This window comes from Schistocerca gregaria, chromosome 4, assembly GCF_023897955.1.
Source record: "Schistocerca gregaria isolate iqSchGreg1 chromosome 4, iqSchGreg1.2, whole genome shotgun sequence".
Taxonomy (NCBI): domain Eukaryota; kingdom Metazoa; phylum Arthropoda; class Insecta; order Orthoptera; family Acrididae; genus Schistocerca; species Schistocerca gregaria.
In genome coordinates, this window is record NC_064923.1 from 215,632,321 (window position 1) to 215,659,430 (window position 27,110).

Here is a 27,110-nt window from a genome sequence, read left to right on the forward strand (position 1 = left end):
GATGCAGCCTTCCATACTATTCCATACAGCTCAAGTATCTGCATCTCCGTATAGCTACTCCAACCCATACCCATTAGAACCTGTTTACTGCAGTGGCTTCTTGGACTCCCTCTACAGTTTTTCCACCCACAGTTCCCTTCAACACTAAATTAATTACTCCTTGGTTCAGCATGTGTCCTAGCAATATATCCTTGCTTTTAGTCAAGTTGTATCTTTCTTTTTCAACTCGATTATTAATCATCAGATAGGCGGAAAGCGTACATTGAAGGCCTCTTTGAAGGGGAAGACTTGTCGCCGTGATAGAAGAAGGAACAGGAGACGATATAGAAGAGATAGGGGATCCAGTATTGGAGTCAGAATTTAAAAGAGCTTTGGAAAGCTTAAAATCAGATAAGGCAGAAGGTACAGATAACATTCCATCGGAATTTCTAAAATCAATGGGTAAAATGGCTACAAAACGACTATTAAAGTTGATGTGTAGAATGTATGAGTCTGGCGATATACCATCTGACTTCAGGAAAAACATCATCCACACAATTTCCAATATTTCAAGAGCTGATAATTATCACACGATCAATTTGGCAGCTCATGCATCCAAGATGCTAACAAGAATAGTGGACATAATGATGGAAATGAAAATTGAGGATGTCTTAGATGACGATCAGTTTAGTTTTAGGAAAGGTAAAGTCATCAGAGAGGCAGTTGTGGCGTTGCATTTGATAATGGAAGAAAGTCCTATAAAAATGATGACATGTTCATAGGATTTGTCGGCCTGGTAAAAGCGTTTGACAACGCCAAATAGTGCAAAATGTTCGAAATTCTGAGAAAAATAAGGGTAAGCTATAGGGAAAAAGGGTAATATACAAGAACCAAGAGGGAACAAGAAGAGTGAAGGACCAAGAACGAAATGTTCCGATTAAAAAGGGACTAGGAGAGAGATGTAGTCTTTGGCCCCCACCGTTCAATCTATACACAGAAGAAGCAATGACATAAATGAAATTTGAAAAGTGGAATTAAATTTCATGGTGAAAGGATATCAATGGTAAGATACGCTGATGACATTGCAATGCTCAGTGAAAGTGAAGAAGAATTACAGGATTTGGTTCAAATGGCTCTGAGCACTATCGGACTTAACTGCTGAGGTCATCAGTCCCCTAGAAATTAGAACTACTTAAAATTAACTGACCTAAGTACAACACACACATCCATGCCCGAGGCAGGATTCGAACCTGCGACCGTAGCGGTCGTGCGGTTCCAGACTGTAGCGCCTAGAACCGCTCGGCCACTCTGGCCGGCAATTACAGAATTTGCTTAATGGAATGAACAGTCTAACGAATAAAGGGTATGGCTTAACGGTAAATCGAAGAAAGACGAAAGTAACAAGAATTAACAGAAATGAGAACAGCGAGAAACTTAACATGAGGATTGGTGATCACGTAGTAAGTGAGGTTAAGGAATTCTTCTACCTAGGCATCCAAATAACCCATGACGGACGGATCAAGAAGGAAATAAAAAGGAGACTAGAACTGGAAAAAAAGGCATTCCTTGCCAAGATAAGTCTATTAACATCAAACATAGGTCTTAATTTGAGGAAGAAATTTCTGAGATTGTACGTTTGAAGCACAACATTATATGGTTGTGAAACATGGACTGCGGGAAAACCAGGAAAGGAGTAAAAACTTTTGAGATGTGGTGCTACAGAAGAATGTCGAAAATTAGGTGGTATGATAAGACAAAGAATGAGGAGGTTCTCCGCAGAATCGGCGCGGAAAGAAATATATAGAAAAACTGATAAGAAGAAAGACAGAATAGCATTATATCACGGAGTAGCTTCCATGGTACTAGAGGGAACTGTAGAGGGTAAAAACTGTAGAGGAAAACAGAGATTGGAATACATCCAGCAAGTAATTGATGAAGTAGGTTACAGTTCTACTCTACGATGAAAAGTTTGGGCCAGAAAAGGAATTCGTGGCGGGCCGCATCAAACCAGTTACAAGGCTGACGACTCGAAAAACCTTAGAGTGCGTGCGTCAGCGCATGCTAGTTCATCTCAAAGATGCTCAAGGGTCTTTACGACGTGTCTTTGAGGAGGTCTCTCCAGCAAAACTCACTGGATAGGAATGTTATCTCATGCAGAAGAGATCAGAATCTATACTGAGCGTAATGAAGCATTCTATCTTCTAAAACCATTCTCAAACATCAGCTTTTATTTTCCATCGTCTGAGAATAGCACATTCTCTGATATGAGGTATGCATGTGATAACTGTCTGCAGTATGTAGTTTACTGGATCAACATCAAAATAAAATTCGAAGCAGACGATTGGCTGCATCAAGCAGTAATATACATGTAAATCACTGTATTCATCTGAAGATGATAGCGCAAACCCTTGAAACGTGTCATGTATGTGTGACTGTTGCAGGTAACTGTTTTGCTTTATGAAAATAGTGGGTCGGCTGAAAGCAGAAAAATCATTTGCGCACCTGTAGGTGACTTCACGCATGATCTATGGTGCTGAGAGGTTCTAATACTTCCTAAGCGATTGTAGCCTATGTCACACAGTCTAAGAGTGCTATCTGGGGATTTATACCTACAAACTTTGTTACACTGAAAACAAAACCATTACTAAAAACTGTTTTAAAACCTTGAAACTTTTTACCAAGTGCGCTTTTTGCATTTATTCTATAAAGTTTGGTGCTTATATTATTAAAATGACAATTTTTAGTGGGAGTAGAAATACAGCAAACCACGAGTAGCGTTGTTCGTTCCACCGTTAATGGCCCTGCTGTGCATAATGTTAAACTTTCACACTTCTGTATAGTTTCAACATGTTGTGGCAATCTGTTTTATTGCACTGCTGTGATGACGAGACGCTGTAGTTTCGAAACCAATCTACAGATATACGAGGGTGAGCCAAATGAAAACCTTAAATATTTTTTAAAATATTATTTATTGTGCAGAAGTGATACAAAGCTGTATCACTTTTCAACATAATCCCCCCCCCCCCCCCCCCTAAACTCAATGGAAGTCCTCCAGCGCTTACAAAGTGCACAAATTCCTTTAGAAAAAAATTCTTTTAGTAGACCGCGCAACCACTCATGCAGCGTGTGCGTACCTCTTCATCAGAACGGAACTTCTTTCCTCCCATTGCGTCTTTGAGTGGTCCAAACATATGGAAATCACTTGGGGGCAAGGTCTGGTGAGCATGGTGAATGAGGAAGACATTCAAAATGCAGGTCTGTGATTGTTGCAACTGTTGTACGGGCAGTGTGAGGCGTTGCATTGTCATGTTGCAAAAGGACACCAGCTGCCAGCAATCCACGTCGCTTTGATTTGATTGCTGACCGCAGATGATTTTTAGGAGATCTGTGTATGATGCACTGGTGACAGTGGTCCCTCTAGGCATGTAATGCTCCAAAATGACGCCTTCTCGTCCCAAAAGAGAGTCAGCATAACCTTCCCTCCTGATGGTTCTTTTCGAAACTTCTTTGGTTTGATGATGAGGAATGGCGCCATTCCTTGCTCGCTCTCCTCGTTTCCGGTTGGTGGAAATGAACCCAGGTTTGTCTCCAGTAACGATTCTTGCAAGGAAGCCATCACCTTCTCGTTCAAAGCGCCGAAGAAGTTCTTCACAAGCATCAACAAGTCATTGTCTCATTTCAGGGGTCAGCTGCCGTGGCACTTTGTGAAACTGGAGTACATCACGCACAATGTGGTGTGCTGACACATGACTAATCTGTAAACATGCTGCAGTGTCATTCAGTGTCACTCGGCGGTTTTCCTTCACTATGGCTTCAACTGATGCAATGTTCTGTGGACTCACAACTCGTTATGCCCGACCTGGACGAGGAGCATCTTCCACTGAAGTCACACCACTTGCGAACTACCTACTCCATTTGTAGACTTTGTGCTGTGACATACATGCGTCACCGTACTGAACCTTCATTCGTCGATAAATTTCAATAGGTTTCACACCTTCACTACGCAAAAACCGAATAACAGAACGCTGTTATTCTCTGGTGCAAGTCGCAAGTGGGGCGGCCATCTTTATACTGATACTGCGGCAGTATGTGTGCATTTGCACTATGCTGCCACCTACAGGCCATTCTGCACGCTGTTTGTAGCACGCTTACCAACTTACAGGATAACAGCGCGAAATTTCGATTTGTTATTACAAATTTAAGGCTTTCATTTGACTCACCCTCCTAAAATCGGTCACAAACAACTGGTAGCTAGATCATTTACTTGAAAGGAGCTACATCGACTGTATTGTCGATAATTCAAAAATTCCGTGGTACAACAGCGCCAGAAAGATTCAGAAATTCCTAGAATTGTAGCCTGATAACCAAGAAGAAGAGAAACTCCTGTAAGTACGGAGGTTTCAAACTGAAGCTATTGAATTTGCTTTGATTATAGTATTCATACAATGTATGTTTTCTAGGCTGAGAGGCCATTTCGATATAACTATAAAGCTATCCCCTGACGAATCGCCTTCGATTGCGAGAGACATCCTCAGAAGTAAAACGTCAATCCGGCGTGGTTGTGAGCGAGTATACACAAAAAAGGGTTAACAACTGCTTAGTCGACCACACAGATGAAAAACTCGAAATAAAATTAATTGCGACTGGTGTTTGAGCAAAGACAACGCATTATCGTGCGCGTATGAATAAAAATACCATAATGTTAATAAGAAACAAGAGGAAGTTAAACGAAATATCGGTGCCTCCTTTCTGCCACCAAATGTCGATCGACTACTTTCAATCGAGAACGATGAAGTCAGCCAGAGGTGATCAAACACCGCTGGTGGACTCTATTCACTTTATAATTTAGGGGACACCTGGAGCCCCTTCAATTGCCGTGTTTTCTACAAAGATGTTTACCGCAATCGGAGACCAAACCCCAAGGAACGACTTTATCCGAGGTGTTCATAAAACCTTTCTCTGATTAATGAAAGAAACTATGCTTCATATAGTTACAAGGTTTTTTGCAAATTGTATCACATCTCATGGATAAACTTCATATCTCATATGGATACACTTCTACATACGCCCCTCTTCTTTCCCGTAAAACTTCTAGGCGTTATTTTGTTTCTGTTCATGTCTTTGCCAACATTCTGAGTTTGCATGTTAGGAACTGGAGAACTGAACGCTGTACCCTTAGTCTAACACCACAAAAAGTTAAGACAGGCTATGTCTGGTAAACATGGCAGCCATGATGCTGCACCATCTCTACCGATCCAGCCGTCTGGAAATTTTTCATACAAGAAATGGCCAACAAATAACCCCCAGTGTTGTGGTGCAACATCCTGTTGAAGAACTAGCCGACGTTGAAATTCCTGTGATAGAGTTGTCAGAGCACATGTAGAGGTGTATTAGGTTGATTTTGAATTGTAATAGTTGCATTTGGGTTCTGACATTGTCTGCAGGAATCACTGGTTTTGAAAAGCTCTTTGGTAGTCCGTTTATTCTGTTCGTGAAGGTAGCGAACTTCTCACGAAGACTCCAGCAGTTCTTTCATACGGTATAGTACTTTGCCAAGTTTCGCAGCAAATCAGCCGTGCAGAAGCTGTTGTACCTCTAATCAGTGTTATATTTTCTGTATGTATGAGGAAGCGATACGAAATAACTTATGGAAAATAGTGTACGTAAATAGTAATATGTAAAATTTAATTGGGCTTTCTTACCGGAGCATTGGATCACCTTCCTGTGACTTCTCTACTTGATCGTTTCTGAAGGGTCCCGCAAGTTCACCTCCCACTTGTCCAATTACATATGATGTGGCCTAAAATAGTACATTATAGCTATTAATAATGTGCCATCACCAGGAATGCGTTGCATTTCGCACATAAATTGTATGTTACTAATATTTATATAGTATTAAAAACAAATCATAGAATTTGTCAAATAGATTGGTACAGCGGATCGTAACACGATCGATTTTACTATAAGAAATTAGAATGAGACAGAAGAATACCAGTAATTATTCAATTTTCGAAAAAAAGTTATGGAAGGAGGAAGCATGATCAAAATTTCTATGTCCCGATGAAAACAGGCCGTGAACCCTTTCTAAACAAGTGTTAGGTGCCTTAAATCTTTAGTGTGTTCAGTGGACAAGCGCACTTCAGAAACTAAGAAGCTTTACTTGTAGAAAAGAACAGAAACTGATTTTTTCAAACAGCTAATAAATTGCTTCAAGCTCTACAAATAAAGTGAAATAGCTAATACACAAGAATCTAGATTAAAACTCACTGATCAGATATTTCGATTCTTAACAACTAGAGCTTGTATGTAAGCTAGTTAATCTTTCTGTGAAATGCAGTCGATCATCAGATAATTCGCGAATATTGCCACTGATGAAACGATCTCGATACACAGGGCACGCCATTTCAACATTATTCAGAGCATATCTCCACCCCAGTCATCAGACTTCGTTATATTGGCAGCTTCCAATTTGTTTTTTCTGCATTAACAGTCACGTGGAGATTCAATTTTTGTTCTGTATCATAGATCACGATTCTATCAATTACACACCAACCTAAATGTGCCCAGTAGGAGAAGAGGTGAAGGGAAACGGTTTGAGAAGCTCAGTTAATGTGTGGCTGATTGTAATGAGTGCTTAGCACTGTAATGCTATGTTTGCGATGCTTCAGAAGGGTCTGAAGAGAGTGAAGCCCAGTACCGATGCGTTACCCGCAACTTTCGGAAACATTTCAACGAACGTTACCAGCACAGTAATAGTATGCGCACATCCACAAGGCAGTGCAAAGAGCCTTAGTTTTCACAACAAGCTATTAAATTCAGAATGCTACCATATGGTCGATGGCTATGAATATCTACGCTTTACATTTCTGCTACACGAAGGCGAAGCATGACTGATCTGGCGAAGAAAACTGAAGTCTTGTGTCCGTTTAAAGCGTCAAACGTTATTACTCTTACTCTTGCTAGCGAGATACGTCATAGCTCATAGCAGAACACATTTCGCTCCTTACTACAAGGTGAAGTACCTCAGAATGTTCGGACCAGAAAATTAAATGACTAAGTAAGAGTTTATTTAATCTATAACTAATTCATTTTGTTAGAATTTTGCATAATCTACCGTGGGCAGCAACAACAGCGTAACGGAGAGAGACAGCTTCTCCCTCCATCCCACTTTCCGTGCAAAAAAAGAATGATATTTACAATCTGAACTCGCATCCTAGCTCGACACACAGGCGGACATATCGTTTCGGTATCAGTTTAAAGAAAGCCAGAATGTATAATGGATACTGACTACTAGTAGGTGTAGCCAGAAACATCTGTTGTGAAACCTCAAAACTACACTCCTGGAAATTGAAATAAGAACACCGTGAATTCATTGTCCCAGGAAGGGGAAACTTTATTGACACATTCCTGGGGTCAGATACATCACATGATCACACTGACAGAACCACAGGCACATAGACACAGGCAACAGAGCATGCACAATGTCGGCACTAGTACAGTGTATATCCACCTTTCGCAGCAATGCAGGCTGCTATTCTCCCATGGAGACGATCGTAGAGATGCTGGATGTAGTCCTGTGGAACGGCTTGCCATGCCATTTCCACCTGGCGCCTCAGTTGGACCAGCGTTCGTGCTGGACGTGCAGACCGCGTGAGACGACGCTTCATCCAGTCCCAAACATGCTCAATGGGGGACAGATCCGGAGATCTTGCTGGCCAGGGTAGTTGACTTACACCTTCTAGAGCACGCTGGGTGGCACGGGATACAAGCGGGCGTGCATTGTCCTGTTGGAACAGCAAGTTCCCTTGCCGATCTAGGAATGGTAGAACGATGGGTTCGATGACGGTTTGGATGTACCGTGCACTATTCAGTGTCCCCTCGACGATCACCAGAGGTGTACGGCCAGTGTAGGAGATCGCTCCCCACACCATGATGCCGTGTGTTGGCCCTGTGTGCCTCGGTCGTATGCAGTCCTGATTGTGGCGCTCACCTGCACGACGCCAAACACGCATACGACCATCATTGGCACCAAGGCAGAAGCGACTCTCATCGCTGAAGACGACACGTCTCCATTCGTCCCTCCATTCACGCCTGTCGCGACACCACTGGAGGCGGGCTGCACGATGTTGGGGCGTGAGCGGAAGACGGCCTAACGGTATGCGGGACCGTAGCCCAGCTTCATGGAGACGGTTGCGAATGGTCCTCGCCAATACCACAGGAGCAACAGTGTCCCTAATTTGCTGGGAAGTGGCGGTGCGGTCCCCTACGGCACTGCGTAGGATCCTACGGTCTTGGCGTGCATCCGTGCGTCGCTGCGGTCCGGTCCCAGGTCGACGGGCACGTGCACCTTCCGCCGACCACTGGCGACAACATCGATGTACTGTGGAGACCTCACGCCCCACGTGTTGAGCAATTCGACGGTACGTCCACCCGGCCTCCCGCATGCCCACTATACGCCCTCGCTCAAAGTCCGTCAACTGCACATACGGTTCACGTCCACGCTGTCGCGGCATGCTACCAGTGTTAAAGACTGCGATGGAGCTCCGTATGCCACGGCAAACTGGCTGACACTGACGGCGGCGGTGCACAAACGCTGCGCAGCTAGCGCCATTCGACGGCCAACACCGCGGTTCCTGGTGTGTCCGCTGTGCCGTGCGTGTGATCATTGCTTGTACAGCCCTCTCGCAGTGTCCGGAGCAAGTATGGTGGGTCTGACACACCGGTGTCAATGTGTTCTTTTTTCCATTTCCAGGAGTGTATTTCGCCTTCGCCGCGAAGATGATTATTTTGAGATACTGTATATACCCCTCCCCTCCCCCCGCTGACCAAGCACAAACCAGAGTAGGCCATTGGATAACGTCCAGAATAGGCCATTGGACAACGGTAACAGATAGACACATCTAAACGAATAACGAATAATTAAATACTGGTCATGGTTGTCATTATATTTTAAATGTCAAATGCTGTCAGCTTCTGTGTAAACGATTTTGAATGATTAACTTTAAATCAGTTCAGAATCGTTTACACAGAAGTATATAGTGAGTACATAGCATAACAGCAAATTTGCATACGGAAAAATCCCATTGAGAGGTAGATGAGTTGTTACCTGTATTTACCTCAACAGCTTGTCTGTTACTGTTTCCTAAAGCTCAGAGCGAGTGACACTAACAATATTTGCAATGCTGTATCATGTAATTTCATTTTCGATAACTTCGACTATTTCGAATGTGTTTCCTCATTTTGCAAAATCACTCTTCAGATTACTGTTTACAGGTGACTATCCACGGCTGCATTCATTGCCTTGCGCGTCGGCGGTAAATTTTTTTGCGTTGACAATCATTCCACCCTAACTTTCTGTCTTGAAAAGTAAAGTAACACGATGGGAAAGAGCGACAGTACAGGGCCCCAGAGAGAGCTGCCGCTGCGTATACACTTTCTGATCAAAAGTTTCCGGACACCCGTATATAATGCGGAATTAACACCAATACGTGCCAGGAGAGGTGGACGCGCCAGTATACGATGAAGCAGGGAATAGTGCGATATGTGTAGAGAAGCAATACAGCGGAGTGGTCAACAGAGCCCAGTGACTTCTCACATACACTAATTACCGATGTCACCTGAGTAACAAATCTAATAGGGACCTGATAAACCTTTCCAGTGTAGTCGAGATGAACTGTTGATGATGTGACTGTGAAGTGAAAACGCGAAAGAATAAACACAGCTAAACAAAGGTCAGGCAGACCTCAAGTACTGGCTTGCAGAGACCAATGAGCATTGGAGAGAGTGGTTGTAAAAAATCGTGTGAAATCGACGGAACGAATCATTCGTGACTTCTGTTATAAAGGAACCATGGTAGCCCCTGAGGGCCGGCAACCCATGTAACACCACAGAGGACGAGGTTGTCTATAACCCAAGGCGCACTATGGTAGACACCGGCTATTTACACACAAGATAATGGAAACAAGCATTCCGAGCACTATTTCCTGCAGGGGGAGCTCGAGCCACGGCCTGCAGGAAGTATCACTACGCCAAAATCTGATTGGCGGGAGACAGCTACACATCTGGCCATTAAAATTGCTACACCACGAAGATGACGTGCTACAGACGCGAAATTTAACCGACAGAAAGGAGATGCTGTGATATGCAAATGATTAGCTTTTCAGAGCATTCACACAAGGTTGGTGCCGGTGGCGACACCTATAACGTGCTGACATGAGGAAGGTTTTCAGCCAATTTTTCATACACAAACAGCGGTTTACCGGCGCTGACTGGTGAAACATTGTTGTGATGCCTCGTGTAAAGAGCAGAAATGCGTTCCGTCACGTTTCCGACTTTGATAAAGGTCGGATTGTAGCCTATCGCGATTGCGGTTTATCGTATCGCGACATTGCTGCTCGCGTTGGTCGAGATCCAATGACTGTTAGCAGAATTTGGAATTGGTGGGTTCAAGAGGGTAATACGGAACGCCCTGCTGAATCCCAACGTCCTCGTATCACTAACAGTCGAGATGACGAGCATGTTATCCGCATGGATGTAACGGATCGTGCAGCCACATCTCGATCCTTGAGTCAACAGATGGGGACGTTTGCAAGACAACAACCATATGCACGAACAGTTCGACGACGTTTGCAGCAGCATGGACTATCAGTTCGGAGACCATGGCTGCGGTTACCCTTGACGCTGCATCACAGACAGGAGCGTCTGCGATGGTGTACTCAACGACGAACCCGGGTGCACGAATGGAAAAACGTCATTTTTTCGGAAGAATCCAGGTTCTGTTTACAGCATCCTGATGGTCGCATACGTGTTTGGCGACACCGCGGTGAACGCACATTGGAAGCGTGTATTCGTCATCGCCATACTGGCGTATCACGCGGCGTGATGTGTATGGGGTGCCATTGGTTACACATCTCGGTCACCTCTTGTTCACAATGACGGCACTTTGAACAGTGGACGTTACATTTCAGATATGTTACGACCCGTGGCTCTATCCTTCATTCGATCCCTGTGAAACCCTACATTTCAGCAGGATAATGCACGACCGCATGTTGCACGTCCTGTGTGGGCCTTTCTGGATACAGAAAATGTTCGACTGATGCCCTGGCCAGCACATTCTCCAGATGTCTCACCAATTGAAAACTTCTGCTCAATGGTGGCCAAGCAACTGGCTCGTCATGGTACGCCGGTCACTACTCTTGATGAACTGTGGTATCGTGTTGAAACTGCATGGGCAGCTGTACCTGTGCACACCATCCCAGCTCTGTTTGACTCAATGCCCAGGCGTATCAAGGCCGTTATTACGGCCAGAGGTGGTTGTTATGGGTACTGATTTTTTAGGATCAATGCACCCAAATTGCGTGAAAATGTAATCACATGTCAGTTCGAGTATAATATATTTGTCCAATGAATACCTGTTGATCATCTGCATTTCTTCTTGGTGTAGCAATTTTATTGGCCAGTAGTGTATTTAGGGGCTAGAATGAGGCCCGAAGTTCAGTTCATGCCGGATCCGACCTCGTGTTCTGCAACCGTCGAAGATTACGTCTTCGTCTCAGAATTGGACTGTTGCTAGGGTGTGAGTGTGTTGCCACGAACCTTTGTGGAAAATAAGAAGTTAACTTTTGTTTGCCTCAATTAGGAGACTTTTTTGGTTATTTTTACCTTTCGTTTGTATGTTTAGTCATAAACCTTGTGAACCTATGTCAATAAAAGTTGTATTGAGAAAAATTGCGAATTGTCAGTTACAGCAGCTTCAAAACCGCTACCAACAGTCCAATGATTGTGCCTAGAGAATTAAAAAGAATGGGATACAATGGTCGAGCAACTCCTCATAGGCTACACATTTATGTAGTCATTGCCCAGCCACGCTGAGGTGATGTAAAGAGCGACGCCAGCGGACACTGGATGACTGGAAATGAGAGATCTGGAGTAATGAATCACGGTACAGCCTGTGGCAGTCCGATGGAACGATTTGAGATTGGCGTATGCCTGGAGAACGTTATGTCACATGTAGTGCTCAACTTGAAGTACAGAGGGGGTGGCGTTACGCTACCAGAGTGTCTTTCGTGGTAGGGGTGTAGTCCCCTTATTGCGCTTAGGACAAAATTACACGGAGAAAGATGTACTGGGTACAATAGAAGAACAATTCAGACGTGATAACTGTATGAACATGACTAAGGCCATCACATCATTACCTCTTCATTACATAAGAAACAACAATTTTAGTATAACAAATAGTATTAAAATGATTTAAGTGTCCATAGTGACATTGTGAGGAAATGATACTTATGAACTAAGAAAGTCAATACTGATAATACTTGTAACAGTGCTACTGTTGCCGCTAATAGTGATATCAATAATAATTATGTTAATGACAATAATAATGGCAATTATAACAATAATGATAGTGTCAGATGTAAACAGAGTTTATAGGTTTACAGAATAGATGTTTTCTCATATAGCGAATTCTGGGGAAAGGAATTTGAGGAGACTGCACCAGCTAACAATAATGGAAAGTGAAGAAGATATGTTGGAAAAAAGGATTTTCAAGGATAACGAGTGTGTACAGGGCAATGGCAGTCATTCTTATTGGCTCATTAGATATGACATTAACTGTCTTTTCAGGTTGGAGATGTTATTCAATTCTCTAATTTAATGTGAGAGAATATTCTAGAGTCGGGTGCCCCCTACTGAGAAGGACTTTGGGAAAGTGGCTCAAACATGGAGTGGGATAGAAATGAATTTGCTGTGATGGGAACCGTGGTTTCTACCACGTTGTTCAGACAAGAGCATTAACATCAAGGAGAGATATTGAGGATAGCGTACAGTTATAAGACTTAAGAGAAGACAGAGGATATGGAAATCTTCCACGTGTCTGCATGCACCCAGGACAGCTATGCTTATGATAGTGAACTACGATCAAAGAGTCGAACACCACAGATGTAACTAACAAAGGCGTTCATAACCAGTTCCAGGCGAAATGAGCTTTCCTGAGAAAGGCCATGCAGGATAACAACGCTGTGACCAATAATTGGCGGCTTAAGTGTCTGTACAAGTTTCTTTTTCCGGTCAAGAGGGAAGAAACTTTTATGTTTTTGTACGGCGTGGGGAGATGCTGATGCAGACTTGCACATTGCAGTTACATGCTCAGTCCAGTTTGCCATAAACAACACCTGTGAGGCCACGGTTTGTGGGCAGCAAAATTTCTTTAAAGTACTGGCCCGCCCAGAGAACCATCCTGAATCCAGTGAAACACTTTGGGATGAGTTAGAACGCGATTTGGCTCCGGACCCCAGCGTCAAATATCAATCCCGTCTCTGAACTCGGCTCCTGAAGAAGAAGAAGGGGATGTCATTCCACCTCAGCGATTCAGACATTTCACAGACATTTTCCCTTCCGGAGTTCAAGCCGTCATAAAGGTGAGTAAACACATCTCATGTTTACTTCCACTAATAGATGTCCAAATATTTCTGATCAGATAGTGTGCTTTCTGTCCGACTAGCAGGTGCAGTCGATCATGGGCGACCATTTGACGTGATTTATGTGACTGTTATTTTATGGTCGGAGAACTTAGTTTCACATGTTTTAAGATGTCTCTAATGAAGAGAAAATAGCGACCAAACATTTTTGACAGAGCTATATTTGCACTTGCAACAGGTATATTTCCATCATTAAGAGCTTGGTCGGTGATAGAAACAGGAGCGAAAATTTTAAGGGAATAAATACTTTCCCTCTCCCCACAAACCATGGACCTTGCCGTAGGTGGGAAGGCTTGCGTGCCTCAGCGATACAGATAGCCGTATCGTAGGTGCAACCACAATGGAGGGGTATCTGTTGAGAGGCCAGACAAACGTGTGGTTCCTGAAGACGGGCAGCAGCCTTTTCAGTAGTTGCAGGGGCAACAGTCTGGATGATTCACTGATCTGGCCTTGTAACATTAACCAAAACGGCCTTGATGTGCTGGTACTGCGAACGGCTGAAATCAAGGGAAAATTACAGCCGTAATTTTTCCCGAGGGCATGCAGCATTACTGTATGATTAAATGATGACGGCGTCCTCTTGGGTAAAATATTCCGGAGGTAAAATAGTCCCCCATTCGGATCTCTTGGCCGGGGAGGACGTCTTTATAAGGGGAAAGAAACTGACATTCTATGGATCGGAGCGTGGAGTGTCAGATCCTTTAATCGAGCTGGTAGGTTAGAAAATTTAAAAATGGAAATGGATAGGTAAAAGTTAGATGTAGTGGGAATTAGTGAAATTCGGTGGCAAGAAGAACAAGACTTCTGGTCAGGTGCATACAGGATTATAAATAGAAAATCAAATAGGGGTAATGCAGGAGTAGGTTTAATAACGAATAAAATATAGGAGCGCGAGTCAGCTGCTACAGACAGCATAGTGAGCGCATTATTGTGGCCAAGATAGACGCGTAGCCCACGCCTACCACAGTAGTACAAATTTATATGCCAACTAGCTCCGCAGATGACGAAGAGATTGATGAAATGTGTGACGAGTTAAAAGAAACTATTTAGATAGTGAAGGCAGACGAAAATTTAATAGACATGGGTTACTGGAATTCGATAGTAGGAAAAGGAAGAGAAGGAAACGTAGTAGGTGAATATGGAATGGGGGTAAGAAATGAAAGAGGAAGTCACCTGGTAGAATCTTGCACAGAGCATAACTTAATCGTGGCTAGTATTTGGTTCAAGAATCATGAAAAAAGGATGTATACATGGAATAGGTCTGGATATACTGGAAGGCTTCAGATAGATTATATAATGGTAAGGCAGAGATTTAGGAACAGGTTTTAAATTGTAAGACATTTCCAAGGGCAGATGTGGACTCTGGCCAGAATCTGTTAGTTATGAACTGTAGATTAAAATGGAAGAAAATAAAAAAGGTGGGGATTTAAGGAGATGGGACCTGGACAAAATGACAGAACCAGAGGTTGTAGAGAGTTTCAGGAAGAGCATTAGTGGACTGAAGACCACAACACAACAAATACTTTGAATACAGGATATGTAATATATACAAGAATATTAAGTAAAAGAGTACAAGAAACCACAGTTGTTTTTTTTATTACTAGAAGAACAAAACAACTTTATAAGGGGACGATCCCAGACAGACGCCACTATCACGGTTGAACAGATAGCAGAAAAAAAGAAGGGAGTATAACCTTGAAAATCATATTGATTTCATTGATTACGAAAAATCATTCGACCGAGTGACTAGCGAACATTTATAGGAAATCACGACTCCGGGGATACCAGAGTCACTTAATTAAAGTTCTAAAATATATGTGTACGGTCCAGTGCATTATCGTGGCCATCGATTATGTTCGATGACAATGTGCAGTAACCACTCACAGGCGGCAGATGGCAGCACTGTCAGTGGCTGGTAAATAAAATCTGTAATTTGAATGTCAAGGTCGAATGTGCTGCAAATGGCCAAGTACCCCTTGTCGACGGTGTCTTGGATGTGCTTTCATATCTTGTTGTAAATATTGGGCGCTCCACGCTGTTTGCTGCATCTATCTGCATGCTGAATAGTTGTCTGTTTAACAAGTCATCATTATTTTGATTTACAGCCATAGTTTTTCTGCTTTGTGCTTTACGTGTTTTGCTGTGCGAGTGGGTGAACTTATTTTCACTTTTATATAATTCGGAAATATACCTTCGTGTTGACAGTGCTTGCTGAATCTGATATGAGCAACTATTTTAGAACTTTCATTTCATGGACTTTGTACATGTATATAGCTATCAGTGCCTGACTTGGCACTGATAATTAGTCAGTGGAGTACTTCGATATGTTGCTCTACTTTTCCAAATGAACACCTATTTGGAAATATAGAGCAAAACTTCAAAGAAAAGGAAATAAAATGAATCTTTCACAAATCTGCAGGTTTATTCATGGAGATAAAATATTAAAAGAAAAACTTGAAAGTGATTTTCCAGATGACTCGACAATATAATTAAATAAAAATAATAACACATAGAACAGAGCAACATAGAAAATAGATATAAGCAAATTATGATCCAGACTGTTAAGATAAATACCCTCTGTAAAAAGGCATATCATACTTTGTGAAAAACTGTAACATTTCTCTATTGACTATGTCTAAAAACATCTTTGGAACTGTTTGTGTATGTAAGGTCTTTGTACTCGATATATAGACCCTACTGCGCATAGAAAATTGTGTATCATATATGTGTGATAATCTGCATAAAATTGACCTAAGAAAATGTAAGTACAAGTTCTACCAAATTTCGCCGATAATTATACATAAAGATCAACTCAGCTAAAATAGCGCATTTTTTAATGTCTGAAGAACGAAGCAGAAACACACAAAGAAAAACTAATTTGAAAATGGAAATCATTTTTCAGAACGTGTCATGTAAAATGTAAATAACAGAAAATCTTGAGTGGTTGCAGAAAAATTATTTATGAACAAACCCACTGTTTTCACAGTTGCAGGCTTTCACAAACCATTTCTACTGGATCAAGTCAGCTCTAAAGTTTTGTTTTGTGAGAAATTCGGTTAATTTAATACGTAACTGAAAATAACATTTTTTGGAATATAGGCGAATGTACTGCTAAAATATTAATACGTCCTTACTAAATTTCAACAAGTTAATTGCACATTACATAGGTCATTTAAATATTTTTTTAACAAAATTATGTGGAATGAGTCCGTTTACAGGATATTTCTACATCGTTAGTTTCAACAGTGGTTGCATGCTGCCCATTTACAGGCACCGGTGCCTGAATTGCATACTGGCCTAAATTTAACCTTAATAAACATATTATTTTCAATCCTACTCTTGTCACTAAATTTAAAGCTAAAGTTTTTTACTTATTTTTTTGTACAGGCTATCAGATTTTAAGAAAAAATTGACTATGGAATAGGAGTTATCCAGAACAAATGATTTTTGGTTAGGTTTAAAACTTGATTTAGTATCTTTCAGATATTGTATAACATGGTAAATGATAAAAAAATACACTCCTGGAAATTGAAATAAGAACACCGTGAATTCATTGTCCCAGGAAGGGGAAACTTTATTGACACATTCCTGGGGTCAGATACATCTCATGATCACACTGACAGAACCACTGGCACTTAGACACAGGCAACAGAGCATGCACAATGTCGGCACTAGTACAGTGTATATCCACCTTTCGCAGCAATGCAGGCTGCTATTCTCCCACGGAGACGATCGTAGAGATGCTGGATGTAGTCCTGTGGAACGGCTTGCCATGCCATTTCCACCTGGCGCCTCAGTTGGACCAGCGTTCGTGCTGGACGTGCAGACCGCTTGAGACGACGCTTCATCCAGTCCCAAACATGCTCAATGGCGGACAGATCCGGAGATCTTGCTGGCCAGGGTAGTTGACTTACACCTTCTAGAGCACGTTGGGTGGCACGGGATACATGCGGACGTGCATTGTCCTGTTGAAACAGCAAGTTCCCTGCCGGTCTAGGAATGGTAGAACGATGGGTTCGATGACGGTTTGGATGTACCGTGCACTATTCAGTGTCCCCTCGACGATCACCAGAGGTGTACGGCCAGTGTAGGAGATCGCTCCCCACACCATGATGCCGTGTGTTGGCCCTGTGTGCCTCGGTCGTATGCAGTCCTGATTGTGGCGCTCACCTGCACGGCGCCAAACATGCATACGACCATCATTGGCACCAAGGCAGAAGCGACTCTCATCGCTGAAGACGACACGTCTCCATTCGTCCCTCCATTCACGCCTGTCGCGACACCACTGGAGGCGGGCTGCACGATGTTGGGGCGTGAGCGGAAGACGGCCTAACGGTGTGCGGGACCGTAGCCCAGCTTCATGGAGACGGTTGCGAATGGTCCTCGCCGATACCACAGGAGCAACAGTGTCCCTAATTTGCTGGGAAGTGGCGGTGTGGTTCCCTACGGCACTGCGTAGGATCCTACTGTCTTGGCGTGCATCCGTGCGTCGCTGCGGTCCGGTCCCAGGTCGACGGGCACGTGCACCTTCCGCCGACCACTGACGACAACATCGATGTACTGTGGAGACCTCACGCCCCACGTGTTGAGCAATTCTGCGGTACGTCCACCCGGCCTCCCGCATGCCCACTATACGCCCTCGCTCAAAGTCCGTCAACTGCACATACGGTTCACGTCCACGCTGTCGCGGCATGCTACCAGTGTTAAAGACTGCGATGGAGCTCCGTATGCCACGGCAAACTGGCTGACACTGACGGCGGCGGTGCACAAATGCTGCGCAGCTGGCGCCATTCGACGGCCAACACCGCGGTTCCTGGTGTGTCCGCTGTGCCGTGCGTGTGATCATTGCTTGTACAGCCCTCTCGCAGTGTCCGGAGCAAGTATGGTGGGTCTGACACACCGGTGTCAATGTGTTCTTTTTTCCATTTCCAGGAGTGTAGATCCATATTGATCTCCTTTCTGAGCCACTGACAACTTTAATAATAAGTACCAAAACATCATTTATTCTTTTAGTGTTGCAGGTACAAACATTATTCTGCTCAAACTGTGATGGATTTCTTTAGCGAATGTATAACTGCGAAGCTGCAGTTAAAATGTCTAACTCGTTCAAGGGATTGTATCGAAGCACAAGGTTGTAAGTTCGGCCACACTGATTTCTTAATTTCTATTCTATCATGACACTAAAATGGCCTCAAGGAATTCAGAAGGATAGCTTACCTGCTTTTCATACACAGTAATACTGTCATTAACCGGTTCACTACCATAAGAAAGTGTGACGTTGTATGTGTTCTCTCCATGAACTCCCAAATGCAGTTCTTCCCAGGCGCCGTGAGCTGCTATATTCCTGGAGCCATAACCAGTAGTAACGTTGACGGCTTGGTCCAGAGTATTGAAAATCCTTAACTGGCCTTCACCAGCCTTTGGTACTACAGCGTAAGTCGGCTAAAACAGAATAAATTTAGTCGTGTACATTTACATTCGCTGCAGTTTTAGCGTAACATCAAACCGCTTCAGATGGTCTGTTTACAAGACGTCATATTCGCCATATTGTAGAAATAATTTGTTTTCACAAGTGGTATGCTGCAGACGAATGTGCTTCAACACACGCCAAAAATTAAAAATCTTTCGACTTGTAGGCTATATATGTCGTAGTCTCTAATCTGGCAACTTCATTCAGATAAATGGAATCCAAATTATCTGAGGACGTTTTTTACTACTCTCGTACAAACCATCATCCACAACTCTTCGCACATATCTAAGAGAGAAAGAATCGCACCACCAAGAAGGAGATGTACGACCTAAAAGGAGGTTGGTAGGCGTGTTTCTACGTCTGAAAGGTGACGTCTATTCAAATTTCGCGCCAGTCTCGTAAGAGTGGCGTTGGTTGCGCCATTATGAGGATTCAAATCAGGTTTGCTTTAAATACACTCCGTAACGGTTGTGAGCATTAGGTACCTTTGAGACTGTAAGTGGTGTGTTGATGATAGTCAAGAACGCCTTTAAGGCCACAAAGACGCCATTATCAACACTTCACAGAGTTTCAGTGAGGTCGTGTAATGGGGTTATGAGGAGCTGCGTATCCCTTCTGCGATGCTGCAGAAATACTTGGTAGGAATGTAGCCACTGTAGCCGATTGCTGGCATCGATGGTCACGACGATGTTAGGTCGCAAGAAGACCAGGATACGTAGGGCCACGAGTCACTACCAAGAGGGAACACCATCGTGTGCGGCGGTTGACTCTGGCGCATCGTCTGCAGCTGCAACTGCAGTCTGAGCAGGAGATGGCGCAACGAGCTGTTAGAAATCGTTTACTTCAGGGACAGCTGTGAGCCAGGCGCCGTGTAGTGTGCGTTGCAACTTCAGTAGTCTCAAGCGAGAGTTCATTGGAGGGCAGGATGGAGGTCCGTTGTGTTTTCTGATGAAAACTAGTTCTGCTTCGGTGCCAGTGATGGCCCGCAACCAACATGTCTGCGAGCTAGACACGGTAGGCCTACATCTGTAGTTATGGTTTGGGGTGCGATTTTGTATGACAGCTGGAGCACTCTCATGGTTATCCTACGTACCATGACTGCAAATTTGTACGTTACTCTGGTGATTCGACCTATTGCGCTGCGATTCATTAATACGAGGCCTGTTTTTTAAGTAAGGTCCCTTTTGTTGTAGACACTAGTAGTTCGCGCGCATACCGCAACAAGCGCGTGTGTCGTGTACCGGCATGCCTCGGGAACAACTGTGCTCAGTTTTAGCTCTGTAGCTAACCCGTACGGTTCTGATCCGTGCTTTCAAAATATTTAAGGCTATCAACTCGCCCGCCGCGTGTGACGTTCGCTCAGTGATACGGCTTTTGTCAGCAAGGAACCTGTCTGCTGCAGAAATTCATCTTCAGTTTTGCGATATTGTTACGAGTGAAAGCAAAGTGCGTAAGTGGATACGAGAATTCAAAACTGGCCGTGACAACGTCCATGACGAGGACCGCTCCGGTCGCCCTTCTTTGATTACAGACGATTTGGTGGCTTCAGTTGAAGCGAGGATTCGTGAGAACAGGCGCTTCACAATTTCCTGACGTGTCGAGATCAGTGCTTTACAACATTGTTTCTGAACAACTAAAGTTTAGGAAACTGTGCTCTCGTTGGGTCCCGAAACTCCTAACAGACGACCACAAAAACCAAAGATTTGTGTGTGCAGTGAAGTTCTTGACTCGTTATCACGGAGAAGGTGATGGCTTCTTGAGTCAGACTGTAACTGGAGACGAAGCATGGGTTTCGCATATCACGCCAGAATCTAAGCAACAGGGCTTGGAATGCAGACACATACACTCGCATGTAAAAGTGAAGGCCAAACAGACTCTGTCCCAGCAAAAAATCATGGAGTCGATGTTTTGGGACATGCGTGGTGTTTTATTGGTCAGCTTCATGCAACGAGGGGCCATTATCAATGCAGAAGCATACTACCCTGAGAAAGCTACGCAGAGCGATTCAAAACAAAAGACGCGACATGCTGAGAGAGGGAATTGTCCTTCTCCATGACAATGCAAGACCTCACACTGCAGGTCCGGCCCACGATTTATTGGACAGTTTTGAGTGGAAAGTTTTAGACCACCCATCCCACAGTCCTGATCTTGCGCCGAGCGGTTACCATCTGTTCCTCCACCTCAAACAACACCTCAGAGGCAACCGTTACCATGATGACGACGACGTGAAAAGGGCACTGAACTCTTGGTTATCGGAGCAGGCGTCAAGTTTTTATGAAGAGGGTATTTTAAAACTGGTTGAGAGGTATGATACGTGTTTAAGCAAACTGGGCAAATATGCCGAAAAATAGAGTGAAGTGTGTACTTTGTGAAAATAAATTTACTTTTTCGAAATAACCTTTCGTTGTGTACTTATGTTCAAACGGACCTTACTTAAAAAAACACGCCTCATAGTGTTGAATGGGTGACTTCCGACTGGATAACTCTCATCCGCATACCACTGTAGTAACGTAACTTGCTCTACAGAGTGTCGACATGTTGCCTTGACCTGCTCTATCCCCAGATCTGTCTCCAATCGAGCACATGCGGAACATCATCAGACGACAACTCCAACGTCATCCACAACCAGCAGTAGCTGCCCTCTTTTGATCGACCAAGTGCGACAGGTAAGGAATCCCATCCCGGAAACTGACTTCCGGCACCTGTATAACACAATGTACGTACGTCTGCATGCCTCCATTCAGTATTCTGGCGGTTACAACGGTTGTTAATGTACACGCATTTCACGTCTTTTATGTCTTATCTTGCGCTTGCATCAACCTGTGATCTTGCAGTGTTAATCACTTAAATAAGTTACCTAGACAAATGAAATCCCGAAATTTCGTTACTCTACATTTTTTCTTGGTGTTGCGATCTTTTTTCGCCAATGAAAGTAACTCTTTTGTGACTAGTATATAAAACACTTGCTGCACCCACAAAACCTATAATTCAGTACATTTCTACAATATGAGAGAGTAATATAGCTAATTTCCCACTGCTAATAATAATATCTTACCTCCAACTGCAGTTCAACAACGGCAGCTATAACGAATGACAGCGCTCCGACGACTCCACCTACTCCAAGCCTTTGCAGCGGTTTCTTCAATAAGTTGCATTTACTGAACAGTGGATAGACGACAATTTCGAAGAGAGGAATAAAACACAGAATTAGCAAGGAATTAACCACTTGCATTTGGTCAGGTTTTAGGGCCCATGTGCCAAGTTCCCCATTCATTCTCGTAGCTTGAAATGTCCAAGTTGAACCCTTAAACGAGACAAAAAAGGTCCTAAATTCACTTATGAAAACACAAATTATCCATTTGCAAGATAAGTGTTGTAATCAGATAGCGGAACTATGTCCTCTGAAACTCATACCTGCTGGTCGAAGAGTGCCCAAAACACAGGGAGAGGCAAGTAGAGAAAGAGCACGCCAAGAGTAGCCTTTATGCCATCGATTGTCTTCTTGTCATATTTATCGTCCGCGTAGTACAGCCAGTGCTCGCGGTTTTCACCTTTCTTCTCACGCTTCAGTTTCCGCTTCCGAGAAAGAGCATGCTGCGACAGGTAACATTGTTAGTAGGAAAAATAATCGATGAATGTTTCTGTTCAGTGGCATTAACAAGAGTCATTAGTGGTAATTCCACTGACTACAAAGATACTTATCATAGAATATTGAAAGTCATTATATCTATTGTGGATGACGTGCTGCAACTGTGATCTCAATTGGCGGCTTTTGTAGGTACGCCAACGACCTTGCCGCAATGGTAACACAGATTCCCACCAGATCAGCGAAGTTAGGCATTGTTGGCAATTGGGGCACACTCATTCTTTGTGATGCCAGTTGAGGAGCTACTATAATGGTGTCCAACAAACTGCCATTTCCCCATCCTGTGTCTAATTCACGATATAATCTCTCAAACTGTCAGCCAGATGTCCGTACGATAGTGTTGTGCACAGAAGACGGCATTCCGTTCAACGGACAACCATGTCAACGATGACGTTTGGGCAGCTTTGAGACGAAGTAGTATTTTCTGGATAGCCCCACATCCATAATCACTGTGTACAGTCACAGACGGTTCAGTGTGGCACAGAGAAGGTGCCTAACTGACTCTGTGCTGTGGAGGGCCATAGAAAGGAAGGAAGCACGGCAGTTTGCAAACTGATGGGGCCCAATGGCTTGATGTGAATCGTTCTGTTGTTTCTCGGATGTGGCGGCAGAGATTGAAACTCTATCTTGAAGAATAGGGCAGGGACGACCACGTGTTGCATCAGAACACAGGACCGTTATTTTGCTTTAAGGGCACGGCAGAAACGCCTTAATACTGCATGGCAACTGGCATGTGAACTCGCAGCATCCACCGGACTTGTTGTCTTGGGGCAAACGATGTGCAGAAGGCTTCGGCAGAGTGGCCTTAATTGTCGGAGACCTGCTGTATGTCTGCCTCTGACGCTCCATCACAGAAGGGAACGTCTAGAGGAGAGTCTTCAACATGCCACCTGGACAGCCGATCAATGAGCCAATGTTGTTTTCACAGATGAGTCCCGATTTAGTCTGGAGAGTGATTCTCGACTGATTCGCACCTGGAGGGAACGTGGAACACGATTCCGGAACCCAAACATTCTGGAAAGAGACCGATATCGTGGAGGATCCCTAATGGTGTGTGCAGGGATTGTGTTTACCACTCGAACCCCTCTTTATGTAACTGTACGGATGAATCGGCAAGGTTTAAGTTCTGTCCGCTATCGTGACAAGGTCTTGGGACCTCGTTTGCCATTATTGCGATGTGCTGTGGGCCCAGACTTCGCATTGATGGACTGTAGTAATGCTCGACCTCATAGAGCGCAGGTGGTTGATGTTTTCTTGGAGACGGAAGATATTGCACGCATGGCGTGGTCTGCTCGCTCTCCCGATTTGAATCCATAAAAGATGTCTGGAATGCACTAGGGAGACGACTTGCATCATGGCAGAATTCACCAACCACTCTCCAAGACTGCAGGGAGAATGGCCGTTTTTGCTTTAACACGAGGCTGATAGTATCATTAACAACATGCTCCGTCGCTGTCAGGCTCGTATTGCTGCAAGGGATGGTCACATCTCATACTGAGCACATTAACCAGTTACTGGAATGTGTGTGCAGACCCATTAAGTTGGGAAAAATGAAGGCCATTGTTGTCTACTCTTATGCCTGTTGCAGATGTTTACGTTTTGTATTCTTTATATTGTTTCTACCTTACTGTCACCTGTCTATACTGCTTTGTGGCAAAATAAACCCAGCCTTTCAAAATTTGGTTTGTTACTTTAATTTTGGACACAAGTATAGATGTAGAAATGGCAGCCCATGTCGTAAAACTGACAACAGCTGGGAGAGCGGGCTGCCGACCATCCCCCCCCCCCCCATTTCCACATCTAGTAACGCCTGTCGTCTAAGGATGACATGGCGATCGGTCGGTAGCGTTGGGTCTTCCGAGGACAGTTCGGACGGAGGTTTTTTGCAGATGCAATATACAATTAGTCGCTATTTGAATTTGATGTAATTTACTGTACTATTAAATAGTTTTCAAGCCACTGCAGGCATCTCAAAATGTGTGTGCGTGTAAGCAGGCAACATATACATTATTAGAATGAATTTGTCAAAGAGACCTCGAGGCACTGCAATCATCACGACACTAGCTTCTAGCTATAGACACACTCCGTCTTCAGGCCAGAAGTGGCCCATCGGGACCGTCCGACCGCCGTGTCATCCTCACTGATGATGAAGATAGGAGGGGCGCGTGGTCAGCACACGGCCCTCCTGGTCGTTACGATGGTTTTCTTTGACGACAGCCGCTACTAATCCGTCGAGTAGCTCCTTAATTGTCAGCACGAGGCTGAGTGCACACCAAAAAATCGCAACAGCGCACAGTGGTCCGGATGGTCACCCATACATGTGCTGGCCATGCCTGACAACTTCGGTGATCAGACGGGAAGCGGTGTATCCACTGTGGAAAAGCTGTTGCCATTTCTAACTATACGCGGTTCAGAATATAAAGTTCCTCCAACACCTCCTCTGATGACGAGCCTGCAGTCGCTTGGGAACTACACTACTGGCCATTAAAATTGCTACACCAAGAAGAAATGCAAATGATAAACGGGTATTCATTGGACAAATATATTATACTAGAACTGACATGTGATTACATTTTCACGCAATTTGGATTCATAGATACTGAGAAATAAGTACATAGAACAACCACCTCTGGCCGTAATAACGGCCTTGATACGCCAGGGCATTGAATCAAAAAGAGCATGGATAGCGTGTACAGGTACAACTGCACATGCAGCTTCAACGCGATACCACAGTTCATCAAGAGTAGTGACAGGCATATTGTGACGAGCCAGTAGCTCGGCCACCATTGACCAGACGTTTTCAATTGGTGAGAGATCTGTAGAATATGCTGGCCAGGGCAGCAGTCGAGCATTTTCTGTATGCAGAAAGGCCCGCACAGGACCTGCGACATGCGGTCGTGCATTATCCTGCTGAAATGAAGGGTTTCACAGGGATCGAATGAAGGGTAGAGCAACGGGTCGGAACCGTGATATGCCAGTTTCTGAAATGTAACGTCCACTGTTTAAAGTGCCGACAATGCGAACAAGAGGCGACTGAGACGTGTAACCAATGGAACCCCATACCATCACGCAGGGTGATACGCCAGTATGGCGATGACGAATACATGCTCCCAATGTGCGTTCACCGCGATGTTGCCAAACACGGATGCGACCATCATGATGCTGTAAACAGAACCTGGATTCATCCGAAAAAATGGCGTTTTGCCATCGTGCACCCAGGTTCGTCGTTGGGTACACCATCGCAGGCACTCCTGTCGGTGATGCAGCGCCAAGAGTAACCGCAGCTACGGTTTCCGAGCTGATAGTCAATGCTGCTGCAAACGTCGTCGAACTGTTCGTGCATATGGTTGTTATCTTGCAAACGTCCGCATCTGGGATCGAGACGTGGGTGCACGGTCCGTTACAGCAATGCGAATAAGATGCCTGTCATCTCGACTGCTAGTGATACGAGGCCGTTGGGATCTAGCACTGCGTTCTGTATTACCCTCCTGAACCCACCGATTTCATATTCTGCTAACAGTCATTGGATCTCGACCAACGCGAGAAGCAATGCCGCGATACGATTAACCGCAATCGCGATATCCTGCAATCCGACCTTTATCGAAGTCGGAAAAGCGATGGTAAGCATTTCTCTTCCTTACATGAGGCATCACAACAACGTTTTAGCAGGCAACTCCGGTCAACTGCTGTTTGTGTATGAGAAATCGGTTGGAAACTTTCCTCATGTCAGCACGTTGTAGGTGTCACCACCGGCACCAACCTTGTGTGAATGCTCTGAAAAGCTAATCATTTGCGTATCACAGCATCTTCTTCCTGTCGGTTAAATTTCGCGTCTGTATCATTTCTTCTTCGTGGTGTAGCAATTATAATAGCCAGTAGTGTAGATATTGGTACAATATGTAGCATCAAATTCAAAAAGCGATTATTTGCATACACTGAGGTGACAAAAGGGATGAGATACCTCCTAATATTGTGTGGATCCTACTTTTGCCCGGCGTAGTCCAGCATCTCGACATGGCATGAACTCCACAAATCGTTGGAAATCTCCTGCAGAAATATCGAGCCATGAGGCCTCTACAGCTGTCCATAATTGCGAAAGTGTTGTTGCTGCAGGATTTTGTGCCGGGAGCGACCTGTCTATCATGTCCCAAGTCGGACGATCTGAAGGGCGAAATGATTCGCTCGAATTGCCCAGAATGCTCTTCAAATCAATCGCGAACATTTGTGGCCTGGTAACACGGCGCATTGTCATCCATGAACATCCCATCGTTGTTTGGGAACATGAAGTCCATATATGGCTGCAAGTGGTCTCTAAGTAGCCGAATAGAGCCATTTCCACTCAGTGATCGGTTCAGTTGGACCAGAGGTCCCAGTCCATTCTATGTAAACACGGCCTACACCATTACGGACTCACCAACAGCGTACACAGTACCCTGTTGACAACTTGGGTCCATGACTTTTATAGCACATTATCTAACAAACTTCTGCGTTTTTTGGAAATATGCTTTGCAATGGTCTCAGTTGCCACTGTCAATTT

General features: G+C 44.2%; 1 protein-coding gene across 1 annotated transcript in view; it reads right to left on the reverse strand.

Annotated features, from left to right (window-relative positions):
- Positions 1–27,110, reverse strand: part of LOC126267084 (peptide transporter family 1-like) — a 212,669-nt gene that overhangs the window by 32,909 nt on the left and 152,650 nt on the right. Inside the window, exons 9-12 of the mRNA XM_049971947.1 lie at positions 22,342–22,521; positions 21,983–22,231; positions 18,675–18,899; positions 5,682–5,779 (exon numbers count right to left, since the gene is read on the reverse strand). Of these exons, the coding sequence (XP_049827904.1) occupies positions 5,682–5,779; positions 18,675–18,899; positions 21,983–22,231; positions 22,342–22,521 (752 nt within the window). The remainder of the gene's footprint in view (positions 1–5,681; positions 5,780–18,674; positions 18,900–21,982; positions 22,232–22,341; positions 22,522–27,110) is intronic.